Source organism: Stenella coeruleoalba (assembly GCF_951394435.1).
Source record: "Stenella coeruleoalba genome assembly, chromosome: 1".
Classification (NCBI taxonomy): Eukaryota; Metazoa; Chordata; class Mammalia; order Artiodactyla; family Delphinidae; genus Stenella; species Stenella coeruleoalba.
The window spans coordinates 55771661-55791466 of record NC_137169.1 but is presented as its reverse complement, the minus strand read 5'-3'; the positions used below and the strand labels follow the sequence as shown (position 1 = coordinate 55791466).

At 39.5% G+C, this 19806-nt stretch overlaps 1 protein-coding gene across 5 annotated transcripts in view; it reads right to left on the bottom strand.

Annotated features, from left to right (window-relative positions):
- AK4 (adenylate kinase 4) overlaps positions 1 to 19806 on the bottom strand; it is a 76839-nt gene that overhangs the window by 32813 nt on the left and 24220 nt on the right. For 4 of the 5 annotated variants that reach the window (XM_079920624.1, XM_079920627.1, XM_079920625.1 and 1 more), the window contains one exon: positions 9010 to 9129. In XM_079920624.1, the coding sequence (XP_079776750.1) occupies positions 9010 to 9129 (120 nt within the window). The remainder of the gene's footprint in view (positions 1 to 9009; positions 9130 to 19806) is intronic. The other variant, XM_079920626.1, reaches the window with a different exon arrangement.

The following is a 19806-nucleotide window of genomic DNA, read 5'->3' as shown; positions in this document are numbered from 1 at the left end:
CAAGGACACTGAACAAAGGAAGAGTCATGGAATAAAAACCAAGTTCTCTGAACTTATGGTTACTGGGGGGAAGGGTTCTGGAGGTGGGGGTATTTAGGGAGTTTGGGATTGACATGTACACACTGCTATATTTTATTTTATTTTTTACATCTTTATTGGAATATAATTGCTTTACAATGGTGTGTTAGTTTCTCCTTTTAACAAAGTGAATCAGTTATACATATACATATGTTCCCATACCTCTTTCCTCTTGCATCTCCCTCCCTACCACCCTCCCTATCCCACCCCTCCAGGCAGTCACAAATCACCGAGCTGATCTCCCTGTGCTATGTGGCTGCTTCCCACTAGCGATCTACCTTACATTTGGTAGTGTATATATGTCCATGCCTCTCTCTCGCTTTGCCACAGCTTACCCTTCCCCCTCCCCATATCCTCAAGTCCATTCTCTAGTAGGTCTGTGTCTTTATTCCTGTCTTACCCCTAGGTTCTTCATGACATTTTTTTTCTTAAATTCCATATATATGTGTTAGCATACGGTATTTGTCTTTCTCTTTCTGACTTACTTCACTCTGTAGGACAGACTCTAGGTCTATCCACCTCATTACAAATAGCTCAATTTCGTTTCTTTCTATGAGTAATATTCCATTGTATATATGTGCCACATCTTCTTTATCCATTCATCCGATGATGGACACTTAGGTTGCTTCCATCTCCTGGCTATTGTAAATAGAGCTGCAGTGAACATTTTGGTACATGGCTCTTTCTGAATTATGCTTTTCTCAGGGTATATGCCCAGTAGTGGGATTGCTGGGTCATATGGTAGTTCTATTTGTAGTTTTTTAAGGAACCTCCATACTGTTCTCCATAGTGGCTGTACCAATTCACATTCCCACCAGCAGTGCAAGAGTGTTCCCTTTTCTCCACACCCTCTCCAGCATTTATTGTTTCTAGATTTTTTGATGATGGCCATTCTGACTGGTAGGAGATGATATCTCATTGTAGTTTTGATTTGCATTTCTCTAATGATTAATGATGTTGAGCATTCTTTCATGTGTTTGTTGGCAGTCTGTATATCTTCTTTGGAGAAATGTCTATTTAGGTCTTCTGCCCATTTTTGGATTGGGTTGTTTGTTTTTTTGTTATTGAACTGCATGAGCTGCTTATAAATTTTGGAGGTTAATCCTTTGTCAGTTGCTTCATTTGCAAATATTTTCTCCCATTCTGGGGTTGTCTTTTCGTCTTGTTTATGGTTTCCTTTGCTGTGCAAAAGCTTTGAAGTTTCATTAGGTCCCATTTGTGTATTTTTGTTTTTATTTCTATTTCTCTAGGAGGTGGGTCAAAAAAGATCTTGCTGTGATTTATGTCATAGAGTGTTCTGCCTAAGTTTTCCTCTAAGAGTTTGATAGTTTCTGGCCTTATATTTAGGTCTTTAATCCATTTTGAGCTTATTTTTGTGTATGGTGTTAGAGAGTGTTCTAATCTCATACTTTTACATGTACCTGTCCAATTTTCCCAGCACCATTTATTGAAGAGGCTGTCCTTTCTCCACTGTACATTCTTGCCTCCTTTATCAAAGATAAGGTGACCATATGTCCGTGGGTTTATCTCTGGGCTTTCTATCCTGTTCCATTGATCTATCTTTCTGTTTTTGTGCCAGTACCATACTGTCTTGATTACTGTAGCTTTGTAGTATAGTCTGAAGTTAGGGAGCCTGATTCTTCCAGCTCCGTTTTTCGTTCTCAAGATTGCTTTGGCTATTCGGGGTCTTTCGTGTTTCCATACAAATTGTGAAATTTTTTGTTCTAGTTCTGTGAAAAATGCCAGTGGTAGTTTGATAAGGATTGCATTGAATCTGTAGATTGCTTTGGGTAGTAGAGTCATTTTCACAATGTTGATTCTTCCAATCCAAGAACATGGTATATCTCTCCATCTATTTGTATCAGCTTTAATTTCTTTCATCAGTGTCTTATCGTTTTCTGCATACAGGTCTTTTGTCTCCTTAGGTAGGTTTATTCCTAGATATTTTATTCTTTGTGTTGCAATGGTAAATGGGAGTGTTTTCTTGATTTCACTTTCAGATTTTTCATCATTAGTGTATAGGAATGCCAGAGATTTCTGTGCATTAATTTTGTATCCTGCTACTTTACCAAATTCATTGATTAGCTCTAGTAGTTTTCTGGTAGCATCTTTAGGATTCTCTATGTATAGTATGATGTCATCTGCAAACAGTGACAGCTTTACTTCTTCTTTTACGATATGGATTCCTTTTATTTCCTTTTCTTCTCTGATTGCTGTGGCTACACACTGCTATATTTTAAATGGATAACCAACAAGAACCTACTGTACAGCACAAGGAACTCTGCTCAATATCATGTAATAACCTAAATGGGAAAAGAATTTGAAAAAGAATAGATACATCTATATGTATAACTGAATCACTCTGCTGTACACCTGAAACTAACATATTGTTAATCAACTATACTCCAATATACAATAAAAAGTCTAAAAAAAAAAGTTCTTATACTGTGATTTAAACCAAAGATGACCCTCACAAAGACTTAACATTCTGTTAAATTCTGTTAAATTTCTCAGCAGTTTATTATTGAAATGCTAAGTTCTAATATCTGTATTGGTGTCTGTACATATACATATCTTTTTCATTTTCATATTCATTCCTATACATATGAGCACGTCAAGAAGGATGAGCCTGGTGAGGCACCAAAGATTACAATTGTTCAGTCCATGCTTAGCAGGCATGAACACTGCCACTGTACCCAATAAATTTCCATCAAGTCTATGACACTCCATTCTTTAGCAGTCACTCCAATTGCTTCAAACCTTCTGTCCAAGGTATGACAGTATACATATTGCCTTAATGGTGATCGAAGATACAAATGTTATCTGACAATATTTTTCAGGACTAAACATCTGAAGGTACTCTTACTGTATAACAGAGAACTAAATTAAATACCCTGTGATAAACCATAATGGAAAAGAATATAAAAAAAAGAATGTCTATATGTGTATAACTGAGTCACGTTACTGTACAGCTGAAATTGTAAATCAACTATACTTCAATAAAAAAAAACACATCTGAAGGTAAATGAGTAAAATAATCTATCACCCTCTTAAATGCACACACGCACACGCACGCGCGCACACACACACACACACACACACACACACACACGAGAAGAAAGCCTGATTCTTTTTTTCCAAAGAGAATATCTTCAGTGACCTTCCAAACAAACCTATTATACATTTTATTTTTGAAACATACCCTACATTCACAAGGGCAACAGAAAAAAAATTGCCCTTGGCATTTCTTAAAAGATGTGATTCAGAAGACACGGGATTGTCAGCTTTTTTTTCTGTAGGCATATGTTGCCCAGTGGGATGTAAAACCATTCAGAGGTCTGATTCAGAAAGAAAAATATGAAGGGGATAAGGTCAGAGCAGTTATGTACAGTTCAGTATGGTAAAACACATTTGCAAAATCAGGACAAGATACTGTAGCTCCACCATCTGTAGTCTGGTTTCCCAGCATCCACCTTTTACTTGGATACCAAGGGCTCTGAATGAGCATGTATCCCGGAATATCTTAGGTCTGAGATCATTCACCTCTCAGGGAAAACAAACACATACAAACACGGCACACCCTGAAGTGGCTCTGACTTGTGCTAAAAATAAATAAATAAATCCCAGAATTACCCACAGAAGGCACCAGCTAGTGCTCAGAATGAATCAAATGGAATATACAACCATGGACTAAATGATGACTCTCCTTGTAAAGTTATCTTTATCTCCAATGAAAAGGCTTAAATTATATTCCACTTATAATTCCAAAATTTAAGATTGCTTTCTGTCAAACCGAACTTTGACAACAAATTTAAATATTTAGATGACACCTAAAGTCACCTGGCAGACAATTCTGTTACATCTTGAGATAAATTGGGACTGAGCCTGAGAACTTGCAGGGTACTGTTTAAATGCACAGGTTTCGGCAACCAAGTTTAGAAACAAAAGAAAAATCTACTACCTAATACACCTCCCTACGGGCCCCATCTCACTGCCAGCTGCTTTTTAAAAAGTGAAGAATTTGTATTTGAGCTGGTTATTTATAAGAGCTGGTTATTGTTCCCTAGTTACTTCACCTTAAGATCACCTAGTAAGCAGTAAACACCCTCTTTAAAAAACAAAAAAAAACCCAAAACCATCATAGCAAAATTAGAAGGCTTGTGCATGACATTCCTCTGGTTGAATATTTGTCTTAAAAATTAAAATTATTTTCAGAAAACCACTGTCACACATTAAACGTCTAAAGAAATTAAAGAAAGAAAAAAAGAGGGGAAAAACCACACTTACATACACATATTAACACATAAAGGAGTGTTTCTTATCCAACTAAAAAAGCACACTGTGAAGGCAAGGCAGTGCTGAACTGTTTTTAGCAAGGACATAGCTGACCAAACCACAGAGCACTCACCAAGCCCATCCACTGCTACCCCTGGCGTCCCCTTGGTTTGCATCCATGCTACGTGTTTCCACCCACCATTTGCAGGATGCCTGTTTACAGCCATATGGACCAAGACGATGAGTCATCTATCATCCAGAATTCTTTTCTTGACCTTTCCACATGCAATCACCTTTAGCACGCTCCATAGGCACGTCCTCCGCAGAACACGTGCCCTGGAACATAAGGAGTTTCAAACTGAACACAGAACTTAGCATTCTTGATGGTCCTCACTTTGCCAAATGGATTTATTCCAGAGCTTTAAAGAAAAATCACAACCGAAACCATGACCAGATGTGTTTAGAAAGATACAAACTAAATCAGTTAGGAGACTGACGTCCTTTACTAAAAACAGGCCTATGAGGTAAAAGAACTTCAGTTACTCACCGAGAGGAAGTCATAGCAAAACAAAGCAGTGAAAAGATACATAAAACATTTCACATCTGAAGCTGACTTTTCCAACTTCACGTGGCTGAATATTTTTAAACTATTTTTGAACTTAACACTTCATGTAGTAACCTAAAAACAAAAATTCATGACCTGGACCTTATGTACAACAAATCACAAAATCTCATATAGCACTTACTATATGGCAAATATAAGCACTTTCCGGACATTCACTTACTTCATCCTTTTTGTAATCTCTGTTTTCCATGAGGAAAACAACGCAGAGACCTATGGGTAACTTGCCCAAGGGCACTGACAATGGCAGAGCTGGGATTCAAAGGGGGTAGTCTGGTTCTAACTGGGATCAGTGGTTATTATACTAACCACCTTCCCAAAGGAGTTTAACATAGATGATCCTTTTTTAAAACAGTTAAGTTTACTTAAAACTACACAAGTTTATTTTATAAGGTGAGAAGCCTTACAATTAAAGAATTTAAACTAGAGAAATTACTGTTAGGTGGTGGCAGAGCTAAAGTTTATCAGTCCCGGCAAACACTCACATAAGAAGAAGTAGTGGGAGCCTAACTTTTTTGAGTTAAATATTCAGTCTGGAGAAATTACCATAGCTGGAGAAGTGTAGGGAAGGTGATGACAGCCAAGAAACTCCAAAAGCTGGGAAGGCGATCAAAGAAAACCCCAGGGCTACAGTGCCTAACATCAGTCACACTCCTGTCAATTCTTCCTCCTCAATGCAGTCTTTCAGGAATGGTGCCTCCTCGCCATCTCACTGCTGGTGCTTAAATTCAGGCCTTCAGCATCTCTTGGCCCAATTGTGCCAACAATCTCTTACTCAGCTTTAGTCACCACCTCCTCCCCTACCCCAGCATCTAATAGCTCTGCTGCTAACAGAATAGTCTTTCTGAAACACAAATACATCTGATTATGTTATTCCCCTTTTTAACTCTTCAGTGGTCCCTATAGCCAAAAATTTCCAGTTCCACCATCTCTGCATAGAATCAAAGTCCATCACCCCAGGATTTCCCCTGTCTCTCTGTTTGCAGGCCCAGGAAAACACTAGGCTAAGTCATTCCTCTCTTACCCAGTTCACATTGCGCCTCTGCTGAAAAAATCCTTCTTCCCAACCCCCATTAGTCAACCTGCAGGACATGTCTCTAGTCATCTCTTTTTCCATAAATTTGTTCCACTCCTGCCTCCCACCAATAGAACCGACAACTTTCTCCTTTGTGTCTTCAGTGTACCACATGTATATGATTTTATTATACTGTCAATTTTTTACACACCTGACTCCCCTACTGTAATATAAGTCCCGTAAGAATACAGAAAGTGTCTTGTCATTTTATCAGCAGCACCTGATAGTGCCTAACACACAGTAGGAGCTTTATTCATTACTGCCTGATAAACACATGCCTTCCACGGGCCATTATAGCCTTTCTCTTGACAAAAGTTTTCAGTTCAGTCTCAGTCCCATGAGAACATAGGTCCTGATTTTTTTTAATGGAAGGCATTCTAGAAAGATATGATCTACTCTATAGTCAACTTTTCAGAACACCTCCAAAGTGAAGAATAAATGTTGAATAGTATAGTTCACAAAGAATGGACCATAGAACAAATCCCAGAGGTTATAGGTAGGGTAGGAGATTCTATGGTCATATACATTCAGAACGCCTTGTGACATTTCCTTCTATGAAGAGTTAAATCACATTATCATATTAAAGGTTCATTAAAGTCCTAAGAAATTGGTTAACTTTGGACTTACTAACTTTGGATAGGCAAGTGAACCTTCCTTTGCTTCTGTTTTCTCATCAATAAATGGAAATAACAGTCTCTACCTTGATATTGTAGGAATTGAATGAGATAATAAATATCAAATGTTCAGAACAATACCTGGCATACAGTAAGTGCTCAGTAAATTCAAGCAACATTTAACATTTAAATTGACATTTTCTTTTTTTTTTTTTTTTTTTGGCGGTACGCGGGCCTCTCACTCTTGTGGCCTCTCCCGTTGCAGAGCACAGGCTCCGGACGCGCAGGCTCAGCAGCCATGGCTCACGGGCCCAGCCGCCCCGCGGCATGTGGGATCTTCCCGGACCGGGGCACGAACCCGTGTCCCCTGCATCGGCAGGCAGACTCTCAACCACTGCGCCACCAGGGAAGCCCTAAATTGACATTTTCTAAACACATTTAACTACAAAGTCTGTTTTTTGTCTAGCCATTACTAACACTGCACACTATACACTTTGAGAAACACCAATATAGAATAAATACTCTACCACAAGTTGGTCATTATGGAGATTTACGGCTCCAGACGTTAGGAGAAATATAGGCAATCTGATAGTTAAAATGTAGGACAATTCACTCTGGCTTCTCTGTGGCTGGCAAACATCAAAGTTTCAGCTGTCGCAACTTGCTGAGATAGGAAAAAGTGCATTGTGTGAACTGAAGGAAAACTACTCTGCAATGGAAAGAAGTTTCTTATATATAAATCTCACTACCCTTTCTGTACCTAGAAAGCAGTATATTCATCAAGTTCTTATTTTCATTGCCAAGGAATCCTGCTATTAAAGAGTAAGACAAATAATCCATCCAGTCCATTTTTTCCCTTTAATAAATGAAAAGATTTATACTGGTAACACTTAAAAGTAGATGATTCTTAATTCCAGCTTCCTCGAGTACAAAACTGTGCAGTATTGTGTGTGTGAGCATCTGTATGCATCTTCCTGGGTTAAGTACCATAGGAGTGACTGAGTTTTTTTTAACCATTTTTATAAAATTGAAGTATAGTTAATTTACAATGTTGTGTTAGTTTCAAGCATACAGCAAAGTGATTCAGTTATATGTATAATTGAATATATATACTTTTCATATTCTTTTCCATTATAGGTTAATACAAGATATTGAATATAGTTCTCTGTGCTATACAGTAGGTCCACGTTGTTTACGTATTTTACATATAGTAGTGTGTATATGTTAATCCCAAACTCCTAATTTATCTCCTCCCCACTGCTATCCCCTTTGGTAACCATAAGTTTGTTTTCTATGTCTGTGGGTCTATTTCTGTTTTGTAAGTAAGTTGATTTTGTATCATTTTTTTAGTCCTACATATAAGTGGTATCACATGATATTTGTCTGAGTTTTTTAAAAAAAATCAGGCCTATGTATCATTTAAATATTAAAAATCAAACAATAGGAATGGGTAGTATATACACTGAAAGGTAAATCTCTCTCCCAACCCTAATCTTTACCCAGAGCCAACCACTAGTATCAGTTTTTTATAACCTTCCAAAGACAGCTTATGTATGTGTTTGTAAGTATATATAGTAATATTATACTGTCACTCCATTTTTATGGAGATAATAGTATATGATATTAACTACACTGCAACTAGCTTTTTTCACTCAGCAGTTTACCTTAGAGCTCTATCCATATCAACACAGAGGTACAGATTATTTGGTTAATGGACATACCAAAATTTAAGGCAACCCTATGATAGATAGATAGGTTGTTACCAGTGTCTTGCTATTTACAAATAACACTGAAAACAAGCATCCTTTAACATACATCTTTAGGCAAGAAATCAAGCAGGGAATTGCTGAATCAAAAAATATAAAGACTGCTAAACTGCCCTCCAAAGGTTGCCCATTTTATCCTCTCAAGAATACTTACTTCCTATACTCTTATGGTTTTCAGATTTTCTATCTTTTTTAATCTGACAGGTAAAAAATGATAACTAATGCTTTTAATTTATGTGGCCTATTTTGAATGAAAGAACCTCTGATTTAAGATGAGTCATACTTATGACAACTTAGTCATGGAAACAAAGGCACGATCAAAACTGGAACAATAACAGGAATTCAGTGAAGGTTTGCTTCAAGCTGACGGCTCTAGGGATGGTGGTCTGCAGACAGAGGAATTAAAAGGTTTCACCACGTGAGGTTTCTATCACGTTGCCAAACTGGAGTATGTCTAAATAGATGACTGAACGTTTAGGGGAAAAGGGCATTTTGCAACCTGTAAGAAATACGGGAGTGTGCAAGGAGACAACGACCCACTATTGGCAGAGGTCCAGCGGACCCACACGTTCAACTCACCATCCAGTAGCCAGTGCTGGCCGCGCCTGTTCTCCAGCTCTGACAGCATGAGGCGTGTGATCACGTGATCTGGAACCAAAAGACTTTTCTCTATGTACTGCTTTGCCATATCACCAACTTCTATTAAAGACAGGAAAAAGACACTCTCAAAAAAGAAGCTTCAAAAAAAAAAAAACTTACAAACTCTTTTCTGACAGTTTTGCCTTCTTTCTCATTCCTCCCTGATGGCACGGGGAAGCTGAGAGGCACAACCACTCCTTAGAGACCAAAGGAAAAATTTTCCACTGCTCTTCTAGAAAGAATGCTGGATGACACAAACATCAACCGGTTTATTTCTTTTCATGAGCCTCAGGATAAGCAGATGGCACCTTGCTGACGCAGTTGTAGAAGCAACGCAGTGTTATTAGTGGAATGCCAAGTTCATAAAAAGATGTGAATTTTAAAATTCTTTTCAAAGAAAAAAATGCTCATATCATAATTTAAAATAACAATTTCTTATATGTGGAAATTGTAAGTTGGGTTCAGGAGAACAAATTAGCAGTTTAAATCTGCTAAATTTCTAGGAACTGAATTTCTTTTTTTAACCAAGATGAAGTCCTCTGCTCTCCAGGGATCTGATAATGAACCATTAAGAAACACATTCTTGACAGGCCAATTAAGTTCTTATAAAAACATATAGCAGAATTATATTACTAGGTTAGAAAGCTCAAGAATCATTTAGCCTCCACCTTCACCTAGAATTTAAGGCAGAGCCCTTCCTTCCCCAGACTGAGCCTATACTCCCAACTCTGACTTCAACACTGAAACGTGGGCGGTGAAGAGTTCCCATCACTGGACAAGGATCTCAAAATTAGGCCCAATGATGTGGATTCGGTAACATGCAAGAAACAGAACATATATGTGGCTAAACATGAATGTGAACAAAACACATTCATTCAACAAGGATTTGTTGACTGCATACGATTTAACAGGTAATATTCGACAAATGTAACAGTGAGTAAAAGTTGCAGTTACTGATCTCTAAGCAGTATTACTTTCCTTAAGCGCAACAGTAACAATCTTAACCGAGAGTACATATTATCCCAGGCACTTATACGTGTTATTTCATTGATTCCTAAGATCCTCAACTTTAGACAGGAGGTAATACCCATATTTTTTAATGACAGTTTTACTGAGATATAATTCACACACCACAACATTCACCATCTTAAAGTGTACAATTCAGTGGTTTTTTAATGCTTCCTCAGCATTGTGTAACCATCACCACTACCGAATTTCAGAACATTTATATGACCCCAGAAAGAAACCTTGTACCTATTAGCAGTCATTCCCCATTTCCTCCTCCCTCTAGGCCCTGGCTTCTACTAATCCACTTTTTGTCTATAGATTTGCCTACTCTGCACATTTCACATAAATGGAAGCACACTATGTGGTTTTTTGTGTCTGGTTCCTTTACTTAGCATAATGTTTTCAAGATGCATCCATGTTGTACCACCTACAGTACTTCATTCATTTTCATGGCTTAATATTATGATTCCATTGTATGGACATATCATATTTCTTTTCACTCTTTGGATATTCTGAATAATGCTGCAGTGTACAAGTTTTTGTGTGAATGCATGCTTTCAGTTCTCTTCAGTAATACCTGTAAGGTATATATGTTTTATATCTGAAAAATCACTGTCAGACAGAACGCTCAGAGTAACTGACAAGCTTGGTGTTTGCTCTGCAATGGTCAGGCCAGCCCCAGAGCCCTGTTCTTAGTCTCATCCACCAAACTTTAAGGTACATATAAACAACAAATACACATCTTCCAAGGTGAGAGACCAAGACGTGAACTGCCTCCAAATATCCCATGAGGAAACAGTAATGAGTAGGAATTGTCTTGTTTGGAAAAGAGAAGAACCAGAGAAGGCCATGACAACAACTTACCCATAACCTGATACTTGGCCCATGGAAAAGGCATTAATTTATTTAATCCTCAGGGCTTAGAATTAGGACTAGTAGTAGGAATTATAAATGGACAGGAAAAGTTGTCTAAGGAAATGTTTGAATGGAGACTGCCCAGGAAGGGATATTATAGAGAGATTTTGAAAACTGGATTGGGGATTGGGCTTAATTCATGTTTTAGGTCCCTTCAGATGGAGGATTTATGGTATTAGGATATATCTGAATTCAGTAATTTAATGGAGAACAGTATCAAAAATGATACGTCTAAGGCCTCTGATTATCTCCTGACTCTCCTACATGGCTTCCACTGACACCTCTGACACGTATCCTGTACAAACTCAACATTCCCCTCCCACTCTGCTCTTAACCTAGTGTTTCCTGCCTCCTCAGTAATGGAGTCCTGCATTATCCGCAGTTTTCTTGGATTAAGTTACCCAAGGTCAACCACGGTCTGAAAATATTAAATGGAAAATTCCAGAAATAAGCAACTCGTAAGTTTTAAATCGGGTGCCGTTCTGAGCAGCATGATGAAATCTCTTGCCGTCCTACTCCATACAGCCTGGAATGTGAATCATCCCTTGGTCCAGAGTATCCCACCTGTTAGTCACTTAGTAGCTGTCTTGGTTATCAGATCAACTGTCTCAGTACCTTCAAGTGACCATATTTTACATAATAATGACACAAAGTGCAAGAAGAGTGATGTTGGCCATTTGGGTGTGCTAAAGAGAAGCTGTAAAGTGCTTCGTTTAAGTGAAAAGGTAAAAGTTCGACTTAAGGAGGAACGAAAAACATTGTATGCTGAGGCTGCTAAGGTATATGGTAAGAACAAATCTATCCGTGAAATTGCGAAGAAGGAAAAAGAAATTCATGCCAGTTTTGCTGCTGAACCTCAAACTGCGGAAGTTATGAACACAGTGCATGATAAGGGCTTAGTTAAGATGAAAAATGCATTAAATTTGTACAATAAGATACTCTGAGACCACATTCACGTAACTTTTAGTACAGTATATTGTTATAATTGTTCTATTTTATTTTTTATTTATTTATTTTTTTAACATCTTTATTGGGGTATAATTGCTTTACAATGGTGGGTTAGTTTCTGCTTTATAACAAAGTGAATCAGTTATACATATACATATGTTCCCATATCTTTTCCCTCTTGCGTCTCCCTCCCTCCCACCCTCCCTATCCCACCCCCACAGGTGGCCACAAAGCACCAAGCTGATCTCCCTGTGCTATGCGGCTGCTTCCCACTAGCTATCTACCTTACGTTTGGTAGTGTATATATGTCCATGCCTCTCTCTCGCTTTGTCACAGCTCACCCTTCCCCTTCCCCATATCCTCAAGTCCGTTCTCTAGTAGGTCTGTGTCTTTATTCCTGTCTTACCCCTAGGTTCTTCATGACATTTTTTTTTCTTAAATTCCATATATATGTCTTAGCATACGGTATTTGTCTTTCTCTTTCTGACTTACTTCACTCTGTATGACAGACTCTAGGTCTATCCACCTCATTACAAATAGCTCAATTTCATTTCTTTCTATGGCTGAGTAATATTCCATTGTATATATGTGCCACATCTTCTTTATCCATTCATTCAATGATGGGCACTTAGGTTGTTTCCATCTTTGGGCTATTGTAAATAGAGCTGCAATGAACATTTTGGTAATTTGTTCTATTTTATTAATTATTGTTGTTAATCTCTTACTTTACCTAATTTATAAATTACTTTACCATAAAATTACTTTATCGAAATTACTTTATCCTAGGTATGTATGTATAGAGAAAAAACATACTATATATATATATACATATATATATGTATATATATAGGGTTCAGTACTCTCTGTAGTTTCAGGCATCAACTGGGGGCCTTGGAACCTATTCCCCATGAATAAGGGGATGTCACCTAAGGTTAAGCACAGTTGTCTTGATTTTCTTGATTTTTTCCCATTCTTTTATATCTAACTGAACATGAAGATTTTGAAATTCTACTTCCACAGTGTCTCTCATATCCAAGACAACTGATCAAAACATAATAGTGCAACAGTAACAATTGGTCAACAAATTTGAGCAAGCTGTGGGGATGCTGCAGAACAGGCTATGTCGTTGTGAGGAGAGAGAAGGGCAGCGATGGCCCTGGACCACCCTGGTAGTTAACAGGAGCGCATGGCTTCTCAGAAAGCTGAGCCAAAGGAAGGCAGCAGCTAGATACACTCCAAAACCTAATTTAGAAATCTTTATAGGGTGAAGAGGAGACAATTGGTCAGAGAACCAACAGACTGATAAACCATCTCATAGCTAAGATCAAAGTGGGTCCTTTACCCATACCAATCACTGACCATCTACAAAATCAAAAGATTGCTTCTGGGGTGTTCCACGTATCAGTCAACCAAAAGAATAAATAATTAGACTACCTAAACAGCCAATTCTCAATTCTTAGCTTACCTGGCTTGTCAGTAGCATGCGAGATGGCTCCTTTGCAATAAGTACAGCAGCTAGAGTGATCCTTTTAAAATGCAAGCCCATCATAACCCTCCAATGACTTCCCATCTCATTGAAAGTATAAGCCAAGTCCTCACCTTGGTCTCCAAGGCCCTGTGTGATTAGGCCCTAGTTCTCTGACCCCATCTCCTACTTCTCTCCTCATTGCCCATCCTATTCCAGACACAACAGCCTCCTTGCACTTTCCTGAAGATCATAAGCATGTGCCCTCGCCAGGACCTTTGCATTTGTTCTTTCCTCCGCAGGGAACGCTCTGTCCTCCAGAATTTCACATGGGTCAAGCCCTCATTGCATCCAGATCTCTGATTAAGTATCACCTCAAAATGGGCTTCTTGGGGCTTCCCTGGTGGCACAGTGGTTAAGAGTCCGCCTGCCGATTTTGGGGACACGGGTTCGTGCCCCGGTCTGGGAGGATCCCACATGCCGCGGAGCGGCTGGGCCCGTGAGCCATGGCCGCTGAGCCTGCGCGTCCGGAGCCTGTGCTCCGCAACGGGAGAGGCCACAACAGTGAGAGGCCCGCGTACAGAGAAAAAAAAAAAAAAGGGCTTCCCACCCTATCTCAGCAGCACAAGCACAAACACACACCCCTATCACCCTCTACTCTCTTATCCTACTGTGCATTATTTTCTAGAACTACAGACTTTACATATTGTATATTGATGTATTTGTGAATTCACTTTCTGTCCTCCCCCATCAGAATATTGCTATTAGTTCATTGAAAAAATAATACTACTTTCCTCACTGCCATATCCTCAGTGCTTAGAATATAATCTGGCATGTATAGATAACTCCATAAAATTTTGTTGCATGAATGAATGAATACACTGAAGATTACAGAGAATTCTTTTCCCCTGGCAAAAATCAATGTGATCTTCCTATACAGTTATTACAGAAGCATTTCCCCAAGATCATAGACAGCTCAACTTTGCCAGGTATCAACCTTTTCAAGGGAAATATAGACGAAGTGTGATCAGTACTAACTAGGTGAGACGGCCATGTAGGGTTTCATAGCTCAGTCTTATTTCCTCAGCCTTTCAAACTATGAATAGCAATGAATGAGGTCAGGGAGGGAAAACTGGGGAGAAGGAAACACCAGGACCCAACGTTGCAGAGGCATGGGGCTGCTTGGCATACTTCGAGGAACTTCAATTAGTGACATCTGACAAAAGCACGCCATGAGAGAGAGCTAGACAGGTAGGTTAAGGAGTCTGGGCTTCGAGGGACTAAAGGAAAAATGGGTAGTTCCAGAAATGCCATTCCCACAGCTAAAGCCAACTATTTAACGTGCAGGGCCCAGCGCAAAGTGAAAATATGGAGCCTCCTTGTTCAAAAACTAAAAATTTCTAGGTGGCAACAGCAGAGCATTACACTAAGCGCAGGGCCTTGTGTGACTACACAAGCCAACGCCCACGGCGATGTGAAATTTGGACAGGGTTGGCATGGTGAAAGCCAAGGAGGCTGTGACAATAATCCAAGCACAAACAGGCCTGGTCCAAAGCAGAGGTAACATCAGAAGACCTTCTGGCCCTTGAGAGTACCTTGAGCTAACCCAACGGAGACTGTGCAACTCCAAGTTCAAAATAACCCTGTGGAAGACTTCCAGAACCATCTTCATCCAATTTACTAGTGAAGAGAAAGATCTAAGCAGCATCCTTTCCCATTTTTGGCAGCCCGGGCTCTTCTCTGGAGCAGGACAGACAGCATGCCCTCTAATCTGATACAAAATCAAACTTGCTCCATGTCTCTCACTCCACACCCCACCCCTCCTAAAAACCAGGAAAAGCCAAGAGCAGCCAGAGCAAAGTGGCCTTAACATATCTACACCTGAATGAAGACTTCACTATAGCAGCAATCTGAAATAAAACACTAGTTAGAAGACAAGCCCATTCCAGAAAACAGGACCTCCATCTGCCCTTGTCAGTTTGCTTGGAGGAGAAAGCAGTATCATTAAACGCTAATGCCAGCATGTTTGGATAAAACACATACCTGCTCCAATTCCTCAAGCAGTATTCCAAAGAAAGGCTGTACCTACACATACGTTGTCTTACACTACTTTTGCATCCTTAGTGTGTACACGTATGTGCACGCGCACACACACACACACACTCACTAAAATAATAAACCATAAACGACCAGGAAGGTTTCAAAAATAAACTTAATAAATTAAGAGTAATTCAAATAAAGGCCAACAGCTTTGCATATCTTAAGTGTCACAACAACTAAAAAATAAAAATAAAACTAATCATGTGTTTATGAGATTGACCAGAACACCAGAGATTAAGGCCACATTTGGAAAAACTTTCTTCAGAAATGGAAAGTGTCAGATGACAAAATGGTATGTATTATAAAATTATGTATGTACGTGTATGTATAGATATAGATTACCATTGTCAATGTTAAATGTATTAGAAGAAAATACACCTCTTTTACAATATAAATTTTGTAGCAATGCATCTTAAAAACCTATTCCATTTAATTACTACTATATATAAATTAAAATAGACATGACCTTGGTTACCTTGAGAAATATATATTTTCAATTTCTAGCCAGATCAGACAACATCTAAGTTTTCAGAATTTAACACTACCTATTAAGTTGTATATTTAAAATAACACCAAATAGAAAAATTTAAGATAACACAGAACTTAAGTACCTATTAAATAGGTCATTTCTCCAAAACTCAGGCTTCCAGGCTATGGAAGATATTTTTATTGACCTCAGTTCTTTCACATTAAAGTTGTCCATATTCGCCTTAACAGACTGACATAGATCATTGTATTCTGGGCAGCAAATATGGCAAAACACTGTCCACTGCTAAAAGGGGAAGATTTGGGGCACACGATTTGAATTATCTTGATTAAAAAGAAAACACCGGGACTTCCCTGGTGGTGCAATGGTTAAGAATCCACCTGCCAATGCAGGGGACACGGGTTTGATCCCCGGCCCAGGAAGATCCCACAGGCCACAGAGCAACTAAGCCCATGCACCACAACTACTGAGCCTGTGCTCTAGAGCACACGAGCCACAACTACTGAGCCCGCGTGCCACAACTACTGAGCCCACGTGCCACAACTACTGAAGCCCACGTGCCTAGAGCCCGTGCTCCGCAACAAGAGAAGCCACCACAGTGAGAAGCCCATAACGAAGAGTAGCCCCCTAGAGAAAGCCTGCACGCAGCAACAAAGACCCAAATATAAAATAAATTTATAAAAAAGAAAGAAAAGGAAAAAAAATACCTTTGTCTAAATAACTAGGAGAGCCACTAAGCAAATAACATTTCTTTAGAAAAACCATGAGAAAACACTCGCAGATAAGTAGGTGGCACAAAATCCATTCTATAGCCGCCCTAAATATTCACAACTGCCAGCTCAAACATTCCAGAGACTGAATGACTTCCAAAAAGAAATAAATGCATAAAGGTCCAATATGTGAAAGGCAGATTACTGGAATGGGGCGGTGGGGGGAGATGGTAAACACTTCACTCAGGGGAAACTGGAGAATATGGGATGTGGTTGGTTTCATGGTTTAAATACTCTCTGAATCCACTTAATACTCACTCAGTTAATATTTATTCAGCATCTACCATGGGCCAGGCCCTGTGCCAACCTCAGAGGAGGCCTGTCCCAGAGCTCAGAACCTAAACACGGGGATCAGGTGCCAGCCACAGAAAGCTTTCAATAGCAAAATTTTATGGAATTTTACTCTGTCAGGTAAAAAAATTAAATAGTCGGTAATTATCACATTAAGTTATACAAGCTCTTACGTTGTCAATAAAATTCTGTATAAATATATTTTGAAACAGAAAGAGGCTATTGGTCACAAACTAAATGAGGGTATTTGGTCCAATATTCAACCTGCCAGCTAATTCACCTTTGACCACTGAAGAGTTATCCCTAAAATCCTAGTCCAGAGTTAACAGAAAGTCAACCAGGATCCCTTAATCTCTTGACACTGGAGACAAAAAGATTTGTTTTAACAAAGGTGGAGATTAAGAAAGATAATCAACTTTAGTCAGGTAAAATCCACTACTGGAATGGAAGTCTCTTGAAACCAAACCTCAACTACTATTAATACTTTAAGCAAAGGCAAGTGAGGTCTTTTTATTTGATTTGAATATATCTGTCTTGTGTCTTTCTTTGTCAAATACTTTTTTCAGTAACTAGCCCAGAAAGTGCCAGCGTAAGGACAACCATGACAAGGGTGTTTTGTGGCATGGGCCTCCAACCAGCTGTGCAATGACCCTGCCAGCACCCTACCAGAGACCTCCCACTTTATCCCTAGTGTACGCGAGTCATTCCAATTACTCAGAGCCACAGGTGAAAACTCGCTTCCCCAGGAACGTGCCACTTATCTAACCAAAATATTCTGTGCATCTACCACACGCAAGGCACAAGAGATACAAATGTAAGAACACCTCCAAGAATGAGGAGTGGGGACAGAGTCATGAACATAATTATTAAAAAGTGTATGCTCGGGGGCTTCCCTGGTGGCACAGTGGTTGAGAGTCCACCTGCCGATGCAGGGGACACGGATTCGTGCCCCAGTCCGGGAGGATCCCACATGCCGCGGAGCGGCTGGGCCCGTGAGCCATGGCCGCTAAGCCTGCACGTCCGGAGCCTGTGCTGCGCAACGGGAGAGGCCACAACAGTGAGAGGCCCGCGTACCGCGCAAAAAAAAAAAAAAAAAAAAAAAAGTGTATGCTCTGGGACTTCCCTGGTGGTCCAGTGGTAAAGAATCTGCCTTCCAATGCAGGGGATGCAGGTTCGATCCCTGGTCGGGGAACTAAGATCCCACGTGACACGGGGCCACTAAGCCCACGCACCACAACTACTGAGCTCGCACGCCTCAACAAGCGAGCCCGCGTGCCACAAACTACAGAGCCCACGTGCCGCAACTAGAGAGAGAACACCCGCACGCCGCAGCTAAAGAGAAGCCCCTGAGCCGCAACGAAGACCCAAAGCAGCCAAAAAAAACTATAATAATAATAAAATAAAATAAATAAAATTTAAAAAGAAGGGACCTGAGATAAATTTATAACTTATTTATTGTAAAATAATGCAAAATCTTGAAACTATAAAGACTAATCCTATTTGTTCTTTGTTCCTTTGGACATCATCAGACTAAGATGCCCAACAGGTTCAGGTCACTGACCACATCTCTCTCCTGATTTCACATGAACTACACCTGTCTTCAAAACCTTTCCTCTGCCATCCAGTCTCAGGGTAAAAAATTTAGCTCATCATGGGGTCAATTATTATTTGTGTTTTAACCAAAGGAAATTGCAGCAAAAAATTATTTAAATCCGTGATCCATATAATCAATTACTCCCTACATCAAAAGGATGTTAACAGTAAAAAAAATTTCTTTTTCTTTTTAGATTTGAGCCCAAATTTATGTAAAGTGCAAATGTTTATCTCTTTACCACTAATTCTGAGATTAAAATGAAAGAATTTGTAATGTGATTTCTTTTTTTCTATCGAGATATGACTCACATATAACATTACATCGGTTTCAGGCCTACAACATAATGATTTGATGTTCACATATATTTTGAAATGATCACCACCATCAGTCTAGTTAACATCTGTCATCATACATAGTTACAAACTTCTTTTTTTTCTTTCGGCTGCACCACACAGCATGTGGGATTTTAGTTCCCTGACGAATGGATCGAACCCACACCCCCTGCAGTGGAAGCACGGAGTCTTAACCACTGGATGGCCAGGGAAGTCCCTAAACGTTTTTTCTTATGATGAGAACTTTTAAGATATATTCTCTTAGCAACATTCAAATACGTAATACAGTATTATTAATTATAGCCGCCATGTTACACATGACATCCCAGGACTCTTATAACTGAAGTTTGTACCTTTTTATCCCCCAAAGCCCCCGCCTCTGGCGACCACCAATCTGTTGACCACCAATCTGTTCTCCATATCTATGAGCTCAAGGTTTTTTTGTTTTGTTTTGTGTGTTTTTTAGATTCCACATAAGTGAGATCATACAGTTTATTTACTCGTGATATCTGCATTTTTATCAAGGGACAATACCCTTTCAAAACTACTGTTAACGGCTTCATAATGAGGCAAAGAGCCAATAGGCTACAATAAATTACCACCAGGCTGGGAATCTGGAGTCTTGATCTGAAGTTTGCCTCCAAGTCTCTGCCCACAGGACTGAACACATCAATGTCCTTCACTTATCGCGGCCTCAAGTTTCCTCATCTGCGCGAGGGAGGTGGGCTCTTCCTCTGCCATCCCAGAGGTGGAATTTCAATTTCCCGTACCTGGCTTTTGGCTTAGAGGGCTGGCTCCTCAGTACGCCTGAAACCACAGCAGGATCC